Below are 22,323 nucleotides of genomic sequence, written 5' to 3' on the forward strand. Positions count from 1 at the left end.
GGCTATATTCCCTGTGCTGTATAATATATCCTTGCACCATATTTTATACATAGTAATTTGTTTGCCTTAACTCCATACTCCTATATTGTTCCCCCTCCCCTCTCCCTAATGGTAACTGCTAGTTTGTTCTCTATATCTGTGACTCTGCTTCTTTTTTGTTATATTCACTAGTTTTGTATTTTTTAGATTCCACGTATAATTGACATCTTACAGTATTTGTCTTTTTCTGACTTATATCACTTAGCATAATACCTTCCAAGTCGATCCATATTGCTGCAATTGGCAAAATTTCATTCTTTTTAACTAAGTAGTATTCCAGTGTGTGTCTGTGTCTGTGTCTGTCTGTGTCTGTATGTCTGTGTATGTATACCTGCCAGGCTCCTGTCTGTGGGATCCTCCAGACAAGAATACTGGAATGGGTTACCATGCCTTCCTCCAGGGGCTCTTCCCAACCCAAGGATCAAACCCATGTCTCTTTATGTCTCCTGCATTGATTAGCAAGTGGGTTCTTTACCACTAGCACCACCTGGGAAGTATATGTGTGTGTGTGTGTGTATGTATATATATGTATATATATATGCATGTATCTTTTCAAATGAATGTTTTTGGATATATACCCAGGAGTGGAATTGCTGGGTCATATAGTAACACTATTGTTTAGTTTTTTTAATTTTCCATACCATTTTCCACAGTGGCTATACCAATTTACATTTCTACTAACAGTGTATAAGTTTCCCTTTTTTCCACATCCTTGCCAACATTAGTTATTTGTGTTCTTTTTTTATGATAGCCATTCGGACAAGTGTGAGGTGATATCTCATTGCTGTTTTGATTTATATTTAACTAAGGTCTGTCTAGTCAAAGCTATGGTTTTTCCAGTAGTCATGAATGGATGTAAGAGTTAGACTATAAAGAAAGCTGAGTGCCGAAAAAATTGATACTTTTGAACTGTGGTGTTGGAGAAGACTCTTTTTTTTTTTTTTTTGGAGAAGACTCTTGAGAGTCCCTTGGCTTGCAAGGAGATCCAACCAGTCCATCCTAAAGGAAATTAGTCCTGAATATTCATTGGAAGGACTGATGCTAAAGCTGAAACTCCAAAACTTTGGACACCTGATGCGAAGAACTGACTCCTCGGAAAAGACCCTGATGCTGGGAAAGATTGAAGGCAGGAGGAGAAGTGGGTAACAGAGGATGAGATGGTTGGATGGCATCACCAAACTCAATGGACATGAGTTTGAGTAAACTCCGGGATTTGGTGATAGAGAGGCCTGGTGTGCTGCAGTCCATGGGGTGGCAAAGAGTTGGACATGACTGAGCAACTGAACTGAACTGAATGATTAACAATATTGAGTATCTTTTCATCTGCCTATTGGTCATCTGCATGTTCTCTTTGGAAAAATATCTACTCAGTTCTGCCTATTTTTAAATTGGGTTGTTTGTTTTTTGATGTTAAATTGTTTGAGTTATTTGTATATGATGGATATTAACCCCTTATTGGTCACATAATTTGCAAATATTTTCGTCTGTTCATTAGGTTGTATATTAATTTTGTCAATGGTTTCCTTTGCTGTGCAAAAGCTTGTAAGTATCATTAGGTCTCATTTGTTTATTTTTGCTTTTATTTCCTTTGCTTTAGGAAACAGATCCAAAGAAAAATATTGCTATAATTTATGTTAGAGAGTATTCTGCCTGTTTTCCTCTAGGAGCTTTTTGGTTTCTGGTCTTACATCCATTTTGAATCTATTTTGTATATGGTGGTGGTGGTGGTGTTCAGTTGCTCAGTCATGTCTGACTCTTTGTGACCTCATGGACTGCAGCTTGCCAGGTTTCCCTGTCCTTCACTATCTCCTGGAGTTTGCTCAAACTCAAGGCTATTGAGTTGATGATGCCATCCAATCATCTCATCCTCTGTCACCCTCTCCCTCTCCTGCCCTCAGTCTTTTCCAGCATCAGGGTCTTTTCCAGTGAGTCAACTCTTTGCATCAGGTGTCCAAAGTATTGGAGCTTCAGCTTCAGCATCAGTCCTTCCAATGTATATTCAGGGTTGATTTCCTTTAGGATTGACTGGTTTGATCTCCTTGCAGTCCAAGGAACTCTCAGGAGTCTTCTCCAACATCACAGTTCAATGACATCAGTTCTTCAGTGCTTAGCCTTCTTTATGGTCCTCACACAACTTTCTCACATCTGTACATGTGACTACTAGAAAAACTATAGCTCTGACTATATAGACCTTTGTCAGCAACATGATGACAAACACTGTGTACGTTTAACATGCTGTCTACGTTTGTCATAGCTTTTCTTCCAAGGAGCAAGGGTCTTAATTTCTTGGATTTCATAGCTGCAGTCACCTGTAGAGTTAGGGGCCAGAAAAGCAAACAGTTACAGATTTCAGATTAGGAACAACTGCAGTAAAAACTAGGAATGTTCAGGCCTGCTCACTGTTCTCTTTTTCTTCTTCATTCTCAGGAAAGTGAAAGAAAAACTCATTCCTCTTTTTCCTTTTCACTGCAACAGGAGTCATTCATAGAGGAAATTGTCTAAGGAATGGGAGGGAATTTCCTAGTGGTCCAGTGGTTTGTTACTTTCCCTGTCCCTTCCCTGGGCTCTGGTGGCCCAGTGGCGCTTTCCTTGGTTGGGGAATTTAGATCCTGCAGGCTGCATGGTGTGGCCATTTAAAAAAATAAAAGGAATGGGAGTGGACTCTCTGTCAAAGTGCTGTCCACTAGAATATTTCTATAGTGATGCAAATGTTCTATATTTGTGCTGTCCAATTAAGTGTTTAAAAAATATTAAATATGCAAGTAAAATAGTCAGAAAAGCTGTAAACTCAACTGCCACAATGCTTTTCTCTGGAGAGCTAAAAAATACTGGCTTTGGAATCAGGCCTAGAGTAGCTACTTACTCTCCACACCCATGCTTCCTTACCTTTAAAAAAATAATTTTTCTGTTTGTTTGTTTGTTTGCAAAAAGTTGAACAGTTACTTGTGAGACCACTTGTTGCACTGCTAGGATTGGAGAATATTCACAGTGTGTTCTATGCGAATGCCCCCCGTGGAGCACAGTGCTCTTCCCAGCCATGCCCCAACTATAAGGAAAGTGTCTCCGAGAGTCTCATGAGAGGCTCTCTCCTTTCCCTAAGAAAAAGATCCTTAAATTCATCAGCTTCACTGTTCAGATATTTTGAAAATGACCTTAGACCAATACAGTGTTAACATTGTCTTTGTTGTTACTGATGAAGACGAAAAGCAGAATAGCCCAGAAATATCATCCCACCACTCCTCCCACACACCCCTGGTCTTTACCCCACCCAATCACCATGTGAAGGAAGAGCAATTTGTGTCAGAAATGGCTTTGGGATCCCTGCCTGGTCCGTGTTGAGCTTACTCTTCTAGTCCCTAGGGGCCGGCCAGCAATAGGGCCAGGAGATCCGCGGTCAAGCCCAAGGTAGAGATAACGAAGTCGTGTTTCCGTTGTCAGTGGTGTGGTTCATCAAAGAGCTGATTGGGGCAGCATCCACGAGAAGATATGTCAGCTCCTGATTCCCCTGCGCACCTCCATGCCCTTCTACAACTCGGAGGAAGAACGGCAGCATGGCCTGCAGCAGCTGCAGCAGCGTCAGGTAGGGCCTGTGGGACGCTGCAGGTCTAAGTCCGGGGTGCAGCACAATGGCCCCAGTGAAGGGGCGGTCTGTGCAAGGCCACTGAACTGCAGCCTCTGAAGGCAGAGGTGTGGTTTTATGTCCTTATGCCTTCAATTCCATTCAGTCAGTTGTCTGCAAATTCGCTGAATCACTGCAGCATTAGCTCCCTAGAGCTGCTGCCATAACCAAGTACCACAGATGGGGGGCTTGAACAACAGAAATTTATTTTCTCACGGTTCTGGAGGCTGGAAGTCCAAGATCAACAGTAGGTTGTCAGCAGGGTTGATTTCTTCTGCAGCCTCTCCCCTTTCTTGCTGTGTCCTCCTGTGGTGTTTTCTCTGTGCACGCATCCCTCATGTCCAAATTTCCTCCCCTAATAAAGGCACCACTAGATTGGATTAGGAGATACCCCATTACCTCATTTTAATTTGACTGCCTCTTTAAAAAGCCCTATCTCCAAATGCAGTCCCATTCTGAGGTACTAGACATTAGGGATTCATCATATGAATTTTGGGGACTTCTCTGGTGGTCCAGTTGTTAAGACTGCCTCTCAGTACAGGCGGTACGTGTTCGATCCCTGGTCAGGGAACTAAGTTCCTGCATGCCTCATGGCCAAAAAACCAAAATGTAAAACAGAAGCAATATTGTAGCAAATTCAACAAAGGCTATAAAAATGGTCCACATCAAAAAAAAAAAATCTTTAAAAAAACTTATGAATTTTGGGGTTACAAAATTCAGCCATAGCTCCCAAACATGCTAAGTATTGTGATAAGAGCCTAGGTGCATAGTAGAAGGTCAAGAAATGATGAATGAATATACTAGTTAATAAATAAAGGAGATTGGGAAAATTATTATTACCGCATTGATAGCATCTCAGTTATTATGAAAAATAATGCTTTATAAGCCATAAATCTCAAAACAAAAGATTCATTGATTTTAGTATAGTGAGAGTGGCACTTTGTACACTTAGTACACTTTGAGAGTGGCCTTAGAATGATGTAGAGTCAAAGTTATTTCTAATATTAACTAAGCAGGATAATTCCAGAAGGAAAAATATATTTGTCTCAAAATTAACTCAGAAAGGCAGAAAGTTTTAGACTCTCCTGAAACATTACAGTTTTGCTAAACTAAAATTTTATTAAGAACATAATAATACTCATTTAATAATTTTATATTGAGCACTCATTTATACCAAGTACTGACCTATGATGAAAAGATCCTTGTCCCTGGACCTTGAGGAACTCACAGTCCAGAGTTTTCCTTTCTGATCACCTGTTTTGGGTCTCAAGTCCACCTCAACGTGGGCAGGCTCACTCCGGGCTCTTGACCAGGTCGTTAGGTGTTGCCCTTATCTCCAGGGGTACCTATAACCACCATTACCTTTTACCCTTAGATGTCTCAGATAGCCTCATTTCTTCTTCCACAGAAGCATTTGATTGAACTCTGCTACACCGTTGCCCAGAAATACATCTTTGAAGGAAAACATGAAGATGCTGTCCCGGCAGCTTTGCACTCTCTTCGCTTTCGCATGAATGTGCACGGCCTGAGTTCAGTTGAGCTGGTGCCTGCTTACTTGCTGTTGGCCGAAGCCAGCCTTGGTAAGTGAAACTGACAAAGACCCCCTGGAACCAGTAAGAAATGCTGCATTGAGTCATGATGGTGGTGGTTTAGTACCTAAGTCCTGCCCAACTCTTGCGACCCAATGAACTGTAGCCCCCTACAGAACTGTAGTCTCCTGTGTCCATGGGATTCCAGGCAAGAATACTGGAGTGGGTTGCCATTTCCTTTTCCAGAGGATCCTCCCAACTCAGGGGTCAAATCCACCTCTTCTGCATTGCAGGCAATCTCCTGCATTGCAGGCAGATTCTTCACTGCTGAGCCACCAGGTAAGTACATATTGGGTCCTGTTAATAGCCAAAATGTCCATCTCTGGCAATGGCACCTAGACACATTTTGTGGAAGAACAGGATTGCTGTAAAGTTTGGTACAAGGTGGGGAAGGAGATGTCTTGGACTTTTAGTTATAACCAACCCATATCCATGCTAGCTGGCCTTAGCAAAAGGAGGAAATTTATTAGGATGCTGGAGTGTCCTAAAGGAAGGGAGGCTTTGTGAGATACTAGACTCTGAATGCTATAAGAAGCCAAGGCTAGTGCTGTTTCTCTCTCTTGGGTCTTGTCTCTGTTTCTCTCTGCATTCTGCTTTATTTTCCATCTCTACAGACAAGCTTTTTCTACCGTCTGCTTACTGCAGAAGACAGCTACCTCAAAATATCATAGGTAGCTGAATTTACATTGAATTTACACATCCTCCAGTTTCAACGTGGGTAATAGAAACTAATTATCATCTGATTTCCAATGTTAAATTCCTGAAAAAAAGAATTGTGTTGACTCAGCTCGAGTGTGGTATCCATCTGTATCTACCTTTGTGTTGGAGTCACACAGTTCAAACACAAAATTAGGAACCTGCTCCTATTGATATCAGGGAGAGGCGGTTCTGAGAGCAGTGAGCACAGACTTAGCAGACAGCACACATGGTGGTTTCTACAAGAGGAGAATTAGCATTTTCGAGGGGAATGAACATTTTTGAGCATCTACAGCATTTTAGGTACTGTTTTGTTGTTCAGTTGCTAAGTCCTTTCCGACTCTTTGTGATCTCATGGACTGTGGCATGCCAGGCTCCTCTGTCTTCCGCTATCTCCCCGAGTTTGCTCAGATTCACGTCCACTGAGTTGGTGATGCTATCTAACCATCTCATCCTCTGCTGCCCCCTTCTCCTTTTGCCTTCAATACTGTACTACTGCTTTGTATATCTCAACAGCCATTATTTTTTTAAAAAAACTTTTTAAAAAGTAAAACTGTTGGAAATACTATAAAGGACTTTCCCCCTAAGCTATCTGAGAGTAAGCTGCTTACCTGATGCCCTATGCCTTGACTACTTCAGTGTGCATATGCTACAAAGATGTCTCCTTCTTAACCACAGTTATCATTATCGACGATTGTCTACTAGCAGACCCCATTCAGCTTTTTCCAATTGTCTCAATCACATTTTTATAGCAAAAGGACAGAGCCCAGAACCACAGTCTCATTTTGTTGCCTTGGCTCTTTAGTCTCCTTCATTGTGGAATAGTTTCTCAAGCTTTCCTTGATGTTTACCATGTTGACACTTTTAAAGATTAAAGGCCAATTATTTTATACAGTGTCCTTCAATTTGAGTTTTTCTGATGTTTCTTCATGACTGAACTCAGGTGATGTGTCTTTGGCAGAAATATCACAGAAGTGATGCTGTGTTCTTCTCATCCCATCCTAGAAGGTGGGATGTGTTTTTGGTTTGTTCCATTATTGATGATATTCAAGTTACTTTATTAAGGTGGTATCTGTCAGGCTTCTTCTCTGTAAAGTTACTCTTTCCTCTCTTTGCAATCAATAAGTTATAGAGAGGTATTTGAAACTATATAAATATCCCATTCCTCAACAAACTTTCAGTGAATATATTTATTTATATCACGATAGACCTTTGTTTTCCTATTTTATTTAATGGGTTACAATCCATTAGTATCTTTGTCCTTGATTTGGCAAGTGGCAGCCCATCACACTGGCTTCTGTGTTCCTTGACACATCCCCACTGTTCTCTTTCTTTCTTTCTTGTTTGTTTTTTGGGAGGTTGTGTGTGTCTGTGTGTGTCTAGCTATGAGGCTTGCAGGATCTTAGTTCCCTGACCAAAGATAGAACCTGTGCCCTCTGCAGAGAAAGCATGGAATCCATTAGCACTGAAAAGTGAAAGTGAAAGTGTTAGTTGCTCAGTAGTGTCTGATGCTTTGCAACCCATGGACTGTAGCCCACCCGGCTCTTTTATCCATAGGGTTTTTCAGGCAAGAGTACTGGAGTGGGTTGCCATGCCTTTCTCCAGGGGATCTTCCTGACCCAGGAACTGAATCAGGGTCTCCTGCATTGCAGGCAGATTCTTTACCATCTGAGCCATCAAGAAGTCCCGCATTAGCACTGAACCACTGAACTGCCAGGGAATTCCCTCCCCATTGTTCTGTGATCATTTTTCCTGCTTTCTGAAACCTATCTGCAAGGAGCCCTGATTTCTTTTAGTGGGAAATAGAATTTAGAAGCCATGAATTGTGCACTAGACATACTCATTGCTAGTGAGGTATGGCTATTCCCAGGCTTCTCAGTGGACAGAATTAGGAAATATGTGTATAATAATGTGTATATGAATTGATGCTTTTGAACTGTGCTGTTGGAGAAGACTCTTGAGAGTCCCTTGGGCTGCAAGGATATCCAACCAGTCCATCCTAAAGGAGATCAGTCCTGGGTGTTCATTGGAAGAACTGATGTTGCAGCTGAAACTCCAATACTTTGGCCACCTCATTCGAAGAGTTGACTCATTGGAAAGACCCTGATGTTGGGAAAGATTGAAGGCAGGAGGAGAAGGGGATGACAGAGGATGAGATGGTTGGATGGCATCACCGACTCAATGGGCATGAGTTTGGGTAAACTCTCGGAGTTGGTGATGGACAGGGAGGCCTGGTGTGCTGTGGTTCATGGGGTTGCAAAGAGTTGGACACGACTGAGCGACTGAACTGAACTGAACTGAATGTGTATATGTATATGCACATTATTACTGAATCTCTTTATCTCTCTGTACATCTGTATCTATATATGATCTTGGGTCCCTAGAACTACATTTAAATCCACAGGGTTCAATCTCATTTTCTCCCATTCTATATTTGTAGTTCCCTTCTCTGAGAGTGAGAATGTCGGCTTTCATTTTCACTGATGTATTTATATATTTAATCTGTTACCCTGTATGAGTTAACCTCCCATCTCTAATCCTATTCTTTCCCCTTGCAGATGCCCTCCTCTCCTTTTGTGGGCTCTGACTCCGTATTCTGGGGTGCCTCTTCTGCATGGACCCCCCCCCCCCTCACTGGTTTGCACTCTGATTCTTCATCCCAGGCCACTTAGCTGCAAGAATACCCTTTTTATCCTGCTTTGGTCCGACCCCCCATTCTGGCCTGTCCCTCCTCCATGACTAGTGGAAGACCGCTGAACAAGGAAATACAGCCTAGGCTCTGTTTATCTCTGACACTGACTCGCTATGGAATATTTGAAAAGTCACCCTAGCCTAAATCCTGTCATCTCTCATCTGAATTACTCCCTGCCAACTGGCCTCTGCAGTCTTCCCCGGCCTCCCTCTAATCTGGTCTCTAAACAAAATGTGACCAAGTCAGTCCAATAAATAAAGACCAAGTTCCCAAAGCAACCTGTTAGCCCATGCTTGGTCCAGCCTTTATGAATTCTCTACCTCACCTCTCATCTTCTCTCTCCCTTTCAGTTGCATTGACCTTCTCTCATTGGCATTGTGATGCTTCCTTGTTCTCGAAGGTTCTTCTCTAGCTACTCTCCCCACTTCTCCTCCCCTCCCCCTCACCTGACTAACTCCTATTCATCCTTCAGGCTCAGCTTGAGTCACCACTCCCATCTACAACCCTTTCCCAAGCTCCCAGACTGAGTTGATTCTCTTTTTTTGTGTATGCAATTAGAAACATCTTTCTTTTTTCTGGGCACTTACCTTGATAATAATTATACATTTGTTGATGGGGCTTCCATGGTGGCTCAGCGGTAAAGAATCTGCCTGCCAATGCAGGAGATACGAGGTTGATCCCTGGGTTGGAAAGATTCCCTGGAGAAGGAAATGGCGGCCCATTCCATTTTTGTTGCCTGGGAAATCCCATGGACAGAGAAACCTGGCGGGCTACAGTGTATGGGGTTGCAAAAGAGTCTGACATGGCTTAGTAATTAAACAAGAACAACATGTGATGAGCTTATTTAATTCAAGTCCCTCTCCTGCGATAGACCATAAGTTCAGGGGGACCTGGGACTGTGTATATTCTTACTCAACATAGTGTCTTTACATCAAGAACAGTACTTAGTGTAGAGAAGGCACTCTGAAACCCTCTCACAGGACCTGACACCTAAATGGGAACTCTGTAAGCATTTGTTGAGCCTGAGTCCTCTTCACAGGACTGTTTTGAGGATTAAATGAATTTGTGTGTAATGAACATGAAAGTGCTTTGCAAGCAGGAAAGTGCTGTCTAGATGGAAGGTTTCATTATAACTCCCACCGTTACTGATTTATAACCTTACCAACCTTTTTGAAAGTCTAAATAAATCACATGCCCCCCCTCCCCCACATTCCTCTCCCATCTTAGAGATTCGTCCAGACTGGAATGGAAAAATTACAGGCATTCATCTTTTTTTTCTTTTTTAAAGTAAAACTTTGGAATTTTAACCCACTGGAAAATGACATTTTCAGTAACACTTCAAAGAGGAGCCACTTTACTCACCTTCCCTCACTCTAGTCAGCACTTTGGAACTGGGAGAACCTAAGTTTAAATTTCATCTCCTCACTAGTTGTGGGAACCCAGTCATCAAGCTTTTTCTTACCTTAGGGCTCTCTCACACATTGCCTGGAATGCTTGTTTCTCCCTCTTACATGGCTGATTCTGTTCAACCTTCAGGCATCTGGTTAAACACCACCTTCTCAGAGATGTCTCCCGTAATCATCCGAAGTAGGTTTCTTCCTGCCTTTTTTGATAACTGTTCTGTTCATTTCCTTCCTAGCACTTCACTTTTTGTTTCTTTATTGTGTAACGATTTCACTGGACTGTAAACTCCTTGAGGTCAGGACTGCAGCATGCAATGAGCATCTGGCAGACTGGTAGAGACTGGACAGATCTGATGCACTTAGATTAATTGAAGGCATACGATTTCTTTCGTAGGGTTTGCAGATGTAATCACAGATGCAGGTGGCCTCACCTGGTGGAAGGCCAGTGGAAGGCATAGTGTAAGGTAGGCCCTCATTAAATGCTGATTCCTTTTTTTTCCCCTGGGCGATTCCCAGTCACACCTTTGAATCATCTGTGACTTTTATTCTGGGTTTCTTTACTTTCAGCACCAAGTCCTGCAAAATCTTCCACTATAATATCTCTCGAATCTGCCACAACCCAATGTAAGCCTGCTGTCTCCCCCTTGAGACAAGTACCACTGTTCCTTAACTGGCCATCTTTTCTCTCTCTACTGCATATAATCTGCAAATTGCCCTGTAGGATAGTTTCCCTTCCTGATGTCTCTGTTACCTCCACTCTATCCCTGCACCTCTCCAGGTAAGCGCTGTATGGAGGAGGGCATGCCTGAGCTCACCCACTCACCAGTCACAGTCTTAATTCCGACCTGCTTGTCACAGCTTGATCTGCTCACCTCATTATATCCTGCTCTCTGAATTTGCAGCCTTGTCATTTTTTTTCCTCGCACATACACTTTTTCCTTTGATACTGATCCTTGTTTAGATGTGGTTCAGCTTGGTCTAGGGGCCTTCCTTTTCTAGCAATATCTCCATAAATGAGACCTGGACTTGAAAAATTTTAATTTTCAATAGATATCAATACCCTCTACCAGGTTTTTCCTGAGCTTAAACATCTTAGCTGGACTTCCCAGGTGGCTCAGTGAAGAATCTGCCTGCCATGCAGGAGATGCAGGTTCGATCCTTGGGCTGAGAAGATCCCCTGGAGGAGGAAATGGCAAGCCACTCCAGTATTCTTGCCTGGAAAGTCCCATGGACAGAGGAGCCTGGCAAGCTATAGTCCATGGGGTCCCAAAGAGTTGGACATGACTTAATGACTGAGTACGTACGCACGCAAATATCTTAGCTAAGAGTCATTTGCTTCTTTAAATTTGAGAAGGCCTCAGTCTAAAGCCCTTAATTTCTAGACAAAATCCAGTTGGAAAATGTGACTTGCCTATTTAATTAACATGAGCCAGGATCCTGGGCCAATGCTTCTCGATTCTAATATTTTCCCATTTTAGTGTAAGCATCACTCAGGCAAAATTACTTGCTGCTTCTTGTTGACTGCTTCTTCCTCACCTCTCCTCCAGTAATTCAGTGATGTATGATTACAACTAGAATAAATCAGTGCTTACGTATGAAGTATGCCTGGGAGGAAATGCCAAGAACAGAAGGCTGACTTTGGAGGGGTCTGGGTCCTCATCGCCCTACCCTTTACCATTTCTGATACCTGATACCATTTCTCCTGCAGCTTTCAGCACATGGAATACTTCACTCCATGTGAGGTCATGCCTCCTGTGCTGCAGATGCTCTCAGAGTAGTTTTCTGCTCAGTTCTCACAATCTCCCTAGGAGGCAAGCGGGTAGGCAGGAAACCGTTAGATATCTTTACAGCTAAACAAAAAGGTTTAGGTGTCAAGAATATCTGACTATCAGAAATAAAGGTGACTTTCACTTAACCATGTGACATGGTTAACCACCTAAAACCATTCTAGCTCCTAAATGTCTTTTTTATTTACTCCAGCCTTATTCACCGCCTTAGTACTAGCTTCAAGTATTTGCTGGAATGGTTTAAAAAGTCTTTGGATGAGTGTTTTACTCTTCTTCCTCCCCTCTGGTCTCTCCTCTGCATAGTTCCAGAGGATTCTTCTAAATCTAAATCCAGTTCTTTCTCCCTTCCTGAAAATCCTCTAATTTTTATCCACATGCAGCAAGCTCCTTGGCATGACTTACTAAGCCCTCCATGATCTGTGCCCTGCCTACCTCTTTACTCTCATTTCTTGCCACTTGATCCCTTATACTTTGTGCTCTGGCTTCACAGACTAATGTATAATTCTCTAAACACAGCATACTACGTCATATCTCTAGGCTTTGCATATGTGTTAATTCTGCCTGAGATGCCCTCTTTTCTTTAACTATCTGGAAAACATATTCATCTTCCAAGCCTAGCTCAGACTTTTCTATCTTAGCTTGGTTGGTATAAAAAATACCATAGACGGGGTGGTTTAAACAAACATTTATTTCTCACGGTTCTGGAGGCTACAAGTTCAAGATCAAGGTGCCAAAAGAGCTGGCATCTGGTGAGAATCCAATTCCTAACTTGTTGACAGCTGCCTTCTCTTGGTGTATCTTCACAAGGCCAAAAGCAAGATCATCTCTCTCATGTCTCTTCTTGTAAGGGCACTAATCCCATTTATGAGGGCTCTACCCTCATAATCTAATTAACTCCCAGAGGCTCCGCTTCCAATTACCATCTCACTGGGGATTAGGGCTCCAGTATATGAATTTCAAGAACACAAACATTCAGTCCAAAGCACTGACCACGCCTCTCTCCACTCCATTGTCCCTCTCTACCCCATCCACAGAATTAAACACTTCCCTCGTGGCTCAGTAGTAAAGAATCCATTTGACAATGCAGGAGATGCAAGAGATGCGTGTTTGATCCCTGGGTTGGGAAGATCCTCTGGAGAAGGAATTGGCAACCCACTACAGTATTCTTGCCTGGGAAATTCCATGGACCGAGGAGACTGGTGGGCTATAGTCCATGGGGTCGAAAAAGAGTCAGACACAACTTAGTGACTAAACAACAACTCTGCTTTACTTGAAAACCTTATAATGTTACTATGATTGCATTTATACTACATTAGGAATATATTATGTATATTATGAATATGCTAGTATATATTACAAATATACTAGTGTACTTATTTACACTATGAGCAAAGCTAATAGTGGTGATGTAATTCCAGCTGAGCTATTTCAAATCCTAAAAAATGATGCTGTTAAAGTGCTGCACTCAATATGTCAGCAAATTTGGAAAACTCAGCAGTGGCCACAGGACTGGAAAAGGTCAGTTTTCATTCTAACCCCAAAGAAAGGCAGTGCCAAAGAATGTTCAAACTACCACAAAAATTGCACTCATCTCACAACTAGCAAAGTAATGCTCACAATTCTCCAAGCTAGGCTTCAACATTACGTGAACGAGAACTTCGAGATGTTCAAGCTGGATTTAGAAAAGGCAGAGGAACCAGAAATCAAACTGCCAACATCCATTGGATCATAGAAAAAGCAAGAGAATTCCAGTAAAACATCTGCTTCTTTATGCTAAAGCCTTTGACTGTGTGGATCAGAACAAGCTGTGCAAAATTCTTAAAAAGATGGGAATACCAGACCACCTTACTTGCCTCCTAAGAAACCTGTATGCAGATCAAGAAGCAACAGTTAGAACTGGTCATGGAACAATGCACTGATTCCAAATTGGGAAAATAGTACATCAAGGCTGTATATTGGCACCCTGCTTATTTAACTTATATGCAGAGTACATCATGTGAAATGCCGGGCTGGATGAAGCACAAGCTGGAGTCAAGATTGCCGGGAGAAATAACCTCAGATATGCAGATGACATCACCTTTATGACTGAAAACGAAGAAGAACTAAAGAGCCTCTTGAGGAAGGTGAAAGAGGAGAGTGAAAAAGCTGGCTTAAAACTCAATATTCAAAATATTAAGATCATGGCATCTGGTCCCATCTCTTCATGGCAAATACATAGGGAAACAATGCAAACAGTGGAAGACTTTATTTTCCTGGGCTCCAAAATCACTGCAGATGGTGACTGCAGCCATCAAATTAGAAGATGCTTGCTCCTTGGAAGGAAAGCTATGACCAACATAGACAGCATATTAAAAAGCAGAGACATTACTTTGCCAACAAAGGTCCATCTTGTCAAAGCTATGGTTTTTCCAGTAATCATGTATGAATGTGAGAGTTGGACCATAAAGAAGGCTGAGCATCAAAGAATTGATGCTTTTGAACTGTATGTGGTGTTGGAGAGGACTCTTGAGAGTCCCTTGGGCTGTAAGGAGATCAAACCAGTCAATCCTTAAGGAAATCAGTCCTGAATATTCACTGGAAGGACTGATGCTGAAGCTGAAGCTTCCAAACTTTGGCCACCTGATGTGAAGAGCTGACTCATTAGAAAAGACCCTGATGCTGGGAAAGACTGAAGGCAGGAGGAGAAGATGGTTGGATGGCATCACTGACTCAATGGACATGAGTTTGAGCAAACTCTGAGAGATGGTGAGGGGCAGGGAAGCCTTGCATGCTGCAGTCCATGGGGTCACAAAGAGTCGGACACGACTGAGCGACTGAACAACAACAATGAATATTCTTGTTTCCATGTCACTCATTCATTCCCTGTAAAATTTCATCTTTGAATTCCTATCACTTCACACAAGGCACATGGAAGGTATTGAATATGAATATACATATATTTTTAAATTGAGATATAGTCCATGTACTGTAAAATTCACCCTTCTAAAGTACCATTCTGTAGCTTTAGTGTGTTCACAAGATTGTGCAACTATTATCACATCTAATTCGGGAACATTTTTGTTACCCCAAAGTGAAACCCAATACCATTGGCAGTCACACCTCAGTCCCCATGCCCACAGCCCACAGTTTTTGCTGTTCAGTTGCTCAGTCATGTCCTACTCTTTGCGACCCCATGAACTGCAGCATGCCAGGCTTCCCTGTCCTTCGCTATCTCCTGGAGTTTTCTCACACTCACGTCCATTGAGTGGATGATGCCATCCAATCATCTTATCCTCTGTTGTCCCCTTCTCCTCCTGCCTTCAATCTTTCCCAGCATCAGGGTCTTTTCCAATGAGGTGGCTCTTCACATCTGGTGGCCACAATATTGGAGTACAGTCCCTGGCCAGTTACTAATCCACTTTCTGTCTCTATGGGTTTACCTATTCTAGAAATTTTTTATCAACAGAATCGTACAATGTATTGCTTTTTGTCTCTGACTTCTTTCACTCATACAATGTTTGCAAGGTTCATCTGTGTTGTAATATGTATCAGTACTTCATTCCTTTTGTGTCTGAATGATATGCCACTCACGAATATGGAAAGACCATATTTTGTATATTTACTCACCAGTTGGTGAACATTTAAATTCTATATTTTGGCTATTATGAATAGGCTGCTAAAAACATTCATGTACAGGTTTTTGTGTCAATCAGTATTTAAGTCAATGAGTGAGTGTATGAGTGATGACTAATCTTTCATCTTGTGCTCTCCGGCCAGGATATGAATCGCAATCTTTATTTCTTTTGGGCAGGTCTGGGCCGGGTCGTCCAGGCTGAGGAATATCTATCCCAAGCTCAGTGGACAGTCCTCAAATCAACCGAATGTAGTTATGCCATCCACTCCTTACTGCATCGGAACCTGGGACTTCTCTACATGGCTAAGGAAAACTACGATGAAGCCCGCTATCATCTGGCCAATGATGTAAACAAGCTACATTACAACACCTGAATGTTTCTGGGAACACCTCTGTTTGGTTGTTGTTTATTGCTGTTTTCTTTTTACTGAGCATTTCTCTGAAACTTTCTGTTTACAGCTGTTTGTTTGGTGGACTATTAGCGAGAACACAATTCTAACAACCTGAGTTCAGGACTCTCCACTTTTTGTCTGTACATCCTTGTCCACATCACATCACTTCCCAAGCCTCAGTTGCTCCAAGGATGATAAAGGGAGGCAGAAGAGCATCCTGATTAATATGCTTTATGGGCTTTCCTTCTCGTTCTAGTGGTGTCTTTTCACCAGGCACATAGACTTGGATAAATTATTTCATGTTATTCATCACCTACCTGTAAGACAGAAACCATAAGCCAGTCTCTGCCTCACTGGGTCATTGCAGAGATGAATAAGACAGCAGGGCATGTGCAGTACTTTGGCTATTATTTTTATAAGTAACATCAACATCGTTACTTCAAAGTGTGGTTATTACATTTAAATGACCTGGAGTTGTGTGAAAGTGATTTGTAAACTATAGAACTCTGTACATTGTTAGACAAGATGATATGGGTGATGACTGAGCTGTTCTTCCAAAGGTTTCTACTAGGATTTCAATATTGGACCATATTGGGACTTCCCAGGTGGCACTAGTAGTAAAGAACCCACCTGCCAATGCAGGAGACGTAAGAGACACGAATTCACTCCCTGGGTGAGGAAGATCCCCAGGAGGAGGGCATGGCAAGCCACTCTAGTGTTCTTGCCTGGAGAATCCCATAGACAGAGGAGCGTGGTGGACTACAGTCCATGGGGTCGCAAAGAGTTGTTCATGACTGAAGCAACTTAGAACAGCACATTGGACAATATTACCAGAGAGGAGTTCCTGAGTCTGAAATCTGGATGAGGTTGGGGTCAGACTGCAGTCTCAATGAAGGCTGAGCCTTTCTTGAGCCTCTCCATTGGGCAACCTTCCCTCTGGTTGCCTACCGCTGCACAGTGTCCCTAAATTTGCTAGAAACCTTGTTGCGTTGGTTATTCTCCATATCCCCTTACCCCAGATCCATTCTTTGCTCTACTCTGCCCTGGAAGGCTGGCCTTTATGGACTGTAGAACCTGGACTTCATTGCTCTCTGGCCTCAGTTGCGTTTGGGGAGTGAGAGGCATGGTAGAGGAGGTTCTGAGGAGACAGAGGTTGAGGTATTTACTCTCTCTGCTACCTTTCTGCACCAGCACACTTCCGGCAGGGGAAGTGCTCCTCGAAGCCACAGCTCCCATCAGGTAGCCTTCATCCGCAGCTCTCACTCTTGCTGGCCCTGGTAACCCTGCTTTCTCCCCTGGTTTTCTCCGGAGTTTGGACTGTACCAGTCTCTTACTGTTACAGTCTCAATAGCACAGTCCCTAGTGCTTCACTAACTCTCATTGCTTCCTTACCCCTTCCACGTCTCTGGAGGTAAACCTTTTATTAAACCGTCCTCAGGAAATACTTGTGAGGGTACCATATACTTCCACCTAGGAGCTTGGCTCATGCACTTCTTTATTTGTGTTTCCTCTCTATACTCTACAACCTCCAACAGATCAAGCAGAAGCAAATTCTGTCTTGAGCTGGACCACACAGTTAGCATTAGATCAAGCTCAGATTCCTCAGCCTAAGTTAAAAAAAAAAAAGCCCAAATTATTGATACATACCATAAAATTCAATGGTATGTACAGTTAAAGGCACAATTCAATGATTTCTCAGTAAGCTTACAGAGTTCTGTAACCACCAACATAATCCAGTGTTCACCCTAAAGAGAGCCCTCATATCCATTTGCAACCATTTCTCATGCCACTTCCTGTCCCTCTAGATTTACCTTTTAATTTACACATTTAATATAAACAATGATATGTGATCTTTTGCATCTAACTTCTTTCACTTAGCATAATTATTTTGAGTCTCACCCATGTTGTTGTGTACACATCAATACTTCATATGTCTTATAGTTGACTGCCACCTAGATATACCACAGTTACCCTTCACCAGTTGATGGACATTGGGGTTGTTCCATCTTTTGCCTGTTATAAATAATACTGTTTATGAACATTTGTATATAAGTCTTTGTGTGAAGGAAGTCGAAGTGAAAGTCTCTCAGTCATGTCTGACTCTTTGCAACCGCATGGACTATACAGTCCCTGGAATTCTCCAGGCCAAAATACTGGAGTGGGTAACCTTTCCCTTCTCCAGGGGATCTTCCCAACCCAGGGATCAAGCCCAGGTCTCCCGCATTGCAGGTGAATTCTTTACCAGCTGAGCCACAAGGGAAGCCCAAGAATACTGGAGAGGGTAGCCTATCCCTTCTCCAGTGGATCTCTCAACCCAGGAATCAAACTGGGGTCTCCTGCATTGCAGGCGGAATCTTTACCAACTGAGCTGTCAGGGAATGTTTTTATTTCTCTTGGGTATATGCCTAAGGATAGAATTGCTGGGTCATGTGATTAAACTATGTTTAATTTTTTGAGGACTGGCAAGCTGTTTTCCACAGAGGCTGCATCATTTTATGTTCCCACCAGCAGTGGACAAGAGGGTTCCATTTTTGCCATATCTTTGTCAATATGTGTTATTTTCTGTCTTAGAGTCGTTACTGTGTGTGTTTAAAGACGTAGCTCATTGTGGGTTCGATTTTCCATTTCCTCAGTGATTAATCATACTGAGCATTATTTCATGTACTTATTAGTCATTGGTGTATCTTTTTGGTGACTTGTCTGTTCAGATCCTTTGCCCATTTTTAAATGAAGCATTGTAAAAATTCTTTATAGACTCTGGATACATGTCCTTTATTAGACACATGATTTACAAAGAAAACTCAAGCACTCTCTCTCTTCCTTCTAGATTTATTTTGCCAGTTGTGCATTTGGAACAGAGCACATCAGAGCCTCAGGTGGCTACTTCCACCTGGCCAACATCTTCAATGGCCTTAAAAAGTTGGACCTGGCAGACACATTGTACACCAAAGTGAGTTGGGAATACGGGAGCTGAGCCTTGATACTTAGGCCTTATATCTTGAACCTGGTGTCAGACCATTCATGAGAAATTCGAGACACAGACAGAATGAAGTGACTGGCCCAAGGTCACATACCTTAATAACATGACATATTCCACTTCTCTTTCTTTCTGTTTCTTCTCTACCAGAATAGTTTAGTCCTTAGCATCAATAGAGCAGTTAGCAAATAACAAATTATGGGTCAGTAAGAACCAAACCCCTCCAAACAGACTTCCATATACTCTGTCATAGGACTTCCCTGTAGCTCAAACGGTAAAGAATCTGCCTGCAGTGCAGGAGACCAGGGCTTGATCCCTGGGTCGGGAAGATCTTCCAGAGAAGGGAATGGCAATCCACTCCAGGATTCTTTCCTGGATAATCCTATAGAGAGAGAAGCCTGGCAGGCTACAGTCCGTGGGGTCGCAAAGAGTCAGACACGACTGATCAACTAATATACACACATACATGCTCTGTCATATCCCTAGCAGCAAGCTAAGGTGGTCATGTTGAAGTGTGGGATAGAGGAGGAGATTAGATTTTTAAGCAAAATTGATTGTGGAAAGGTCCTGTGAAGGGATCAAAGAACATGAAAGTACTTTAAAATGTCCATCTTAACCTGTGAAAGATTTTAAACTGTTTCTAATATATTAAAATGTTGGTTATGTTCATATACATTTTACTTAGCAAATAACCATTTTTGCATGTGGTATAGGCTCTCATGCAGTGACTGTTTTTTCATATTTTAGACCCACTTCTGAGGACGAGGCATTGTGATGTAGCTGAAAAAAAAAAATAAGCTCTGGAATCAGGCAGACTTGAATTTAAAGCTTGGCTGTGCCACATAGCAGCTCTTACTGAGTCAAGTGTGATCTTAACTTTTCTGAGCCTCAGTTTAATTATCTGTGAATTGGGAGTAATAAGAATAAGACTTCAGTTGGGATGTTGGGAGGATATAAAAGAAGTTGTATGTGCTCAACATACGGCAGTCATTTTTATTTAAGAATATATTTAAACCTTATTTTGTAAATTAGTTTTTATTGGAGTATAGTTGGTTTACAATATTGTGTTCGTTTTTGCTATACAGCAAGGTGAATCAGCTATATGTATACATATATCCCCTCTTTTTGGATTTCTTGCCCATTTAGGTCACCACAGAGCACTGCGTAGAATTCCTTCTGCTATATAGTAGGTTCTCATTAGTCATCTATTTTATACATGTGTGAGTGCGTGCTCAGGCGAACCACCATAGTAGTGTATATATGTCAATCCTAATCTCCCAATTCATCCCATCCTCTTTCTCCTCTCGGTATTCATTCGTACATACATGGCAGCTATTATAATTAGACCCCACCAGGGCTGTCCCCAGATCAGCCTACCACGTGCCCTTTGCAGTCCAGCGTTTGTCACACTTACCTTGGGCAAGCACCTCCAGGCTCCTAGGGCTCCCCCTGCCTCCAGGCACAATGAAATGGGGAGTCTGTAGATGGTCAGAAAGCCTGGCCAGAGGTTCCGCCCTCTCAAATGGCTGGTCCAATGGCTAAAGTCCAGCCTGCTTGTCTGATTACCATCTCCTTTCCCAACAGGTCTCTGAGATCTGGAACAAATATTTGAACGATCACTATCAAGTCCTCTCACAGGCTCGCATCCAACAAATAGATCTACTGGGCAAAAGATTTGAGACTGACACTGGCTTGGGTAAGTGGCAATTCTTCCTGGGAAACAGAGCAGTGGCTTCATTTCTTCTGATCCATAGACTTTGCCCCTCAGAGGGAGAACAGCTGACCCTGTCTTGGGGCGCATCCATGTCATCTTCCCTATTTTGCAGATGGGCAAACTGAGACAGAGGAATCAAAGAGATTTGGCCAGTGTTGTGAAAAATTCAGGTCCCTAGCATCACCCATGGGCTTCCCAGGTGACACTAATGGTAAGGGACCTGTCTGCCAATTCAGGAGAGGTGGGTTTGATTCCTGAGTCAGGAAGAGCCCCCGGAGGAGGGTGTGGCAACCCACTCCAGTATTCTTGCCTGGAGAATCCCATGGACAGCGGAGCCTGGTGGTCTACAGTCCATGGGGTCGCACAGGGTCAGATATAACTTAAGTGACTTAACCCAGCACTGCACCGCAGCATCACACACAGTCTTTCCAGTGGGGTTAATGAGGGACAGATTTGGAAGGAAAGAAAACCCGGCTAGAACCCCCTGAGATTTTTGCACAGCATCCATTTTTTATGTGTTATCCTCCCGGGACACATGAGTGTCCACATGGAAGTCCCATTGCTCATTTGTCCTGGAGTCTCATCCCCTTCGTTTACTGGACCGTGAGCTTCTCAGCAGCATGATTCTTCTCATGGTGGATTCTGAGTCATCTCTGTATCCTTAGCTCAGCAAAGAGCTGAGGACTGAATACAGCACCATTCCTTCTGAGATCATAAAAATTGATGCAGGATCTAGTTTCTGCTCAAAAGAGACAAACAGTGTAGTGAGACAGGAACTATGTGAAAGAGAAGATAACTTCAACAAGTACAAATTATGTTACAAGGTGAGTCCCAGAATGAAGAAATGAGGACAGTTGGATGGTTTTGAAAAAGGAAGACTTCTTGGAGAAGTTTTGAGCTAAGCTTAGAAAAATTCATAACTTTATTGACTTTTCTCTCATTATAAAAGTGGTTCATGTTAAAGCATAAAACTTGAAAATCATAGCTATCCAAAGAGCGTCAACTTTAACATTACAATGTATGTCTTTTCTGTCTTTTTCTCTTAGCTTAGCCTCACATGGGGAAAGTGGAAAGGCTTTTGCTTAAGCATCTTTGGATTTGGGGAAGAAGAATTAAAATTCTGTGACTACCAGAAGCCTGTCTCCCTCCTCTTGCTATAGAATGAAACCTGAGTTGGACTCAAGGAATCATACCAGGACAAATTCCCTGTATCGGGGGCCTGAGAAATCTAGGACTCTGAAAGAAAGCAAGCTAAGCAACTCAGGGACCTGTAAGAATGAACTTTTTTTTTCTTTCAGTTTACTCTGATGATGGCACGTTGGACAAAGCTGGCAAACTGCCTGAAGGCCGGGTGCCCTAACTGCTCAGTGCTTATCCCTGAGGGTAGACGCAGCTGCCCCAGGGCCTGTTTCCTCTTTTCTCCCTTTCTTTCCATTGCAGATGAAGCCCAGGAAGCAGAAGCTATTCAGATCCTGACTTCAATCTTGAACGTTCGAGAATCTACATCTAACAAAGCCCCCCAAAAAACAATCTTTGTTCTCAAAATTCTGTTCATGCTTTACTTCCTGATGATGAATTCTTCAAAGGCAAGTTCCCCTAGAAAAGCAGCAAATCTAAAACAGAGGGAGAAATTCCTCTGGTTGGCTTCGGCTGTTTTGTCCAGCTGCACTAGCTTTTGTCCTCAGAGTAAGCCCTCACTCCAAAAAAGTTCAGACACTCACAACATTTCCCCTGTGTTAAGTCCAACTGCACAATGAAAACAGGATTGTCTTCTTCCCTCAAGGGGACCACCCTAGGGTTGC

General features: G+C 42.6%; 1 protein-coding gene across 5 annotated transcripts in view; it reads left to right on the forward strand.

The window, feature by feature from the left end:
• ZMYND12 (zinc finger MYND-type containing 12) overlaps nt 1–22,323 on the forward strand; it is a 32,035-nt gene that overhangs the window by 7,467 nt on the left and 2,245 nt on the right. For 2 of the 5 annotated variants that reach the window (XM_061122222.1, XM_061122225.1), the window contains exons 2-8: nt 3,478–3,619; nt 5,067–5,238; nt 15,616–15,785; nt 18,658–18,780; nt 20,392–20,503; nt 20,634–20,732; nt 21,962–22,111. In XM_061122222.1, coding sequence (XP_060978205.1) covers nt 3,478–3,619; nt 5,067–5,238; nt 15,616–15,785; nt 18,658–18,780; nt 20,392–20,503; nt 20,634–20,732; nt 21,962–22,111 — 968 coding nt within the window. Of the gene's footprint in view, nt 1–3,477; nt 3,620–5,066; nt 5,239–15,615; nt 15,786–18,657; nt 18,781–20,391; nt 20,504–20,633; nt 20,733–21,819; nt 22,112–22,323 lie in introns of those variants that run through there. The other 3 variants (XM_061122224.1, XM_061122226.1, XM_061122227.1) reach the window with 3 other exon arrangements.

This window comes from Dama dama, chromosome 20, assembly GCF_033118175.1.
Source record: "Dama dama isolate Ldn47 chromosome 20, ASM3311817v1, whole genome shotgun sequence".
NCBI lineage: Eukaryota > Metazoa > Chordata > Mammalia > Artiodactyla > Cervidae > Dama > Dama dama.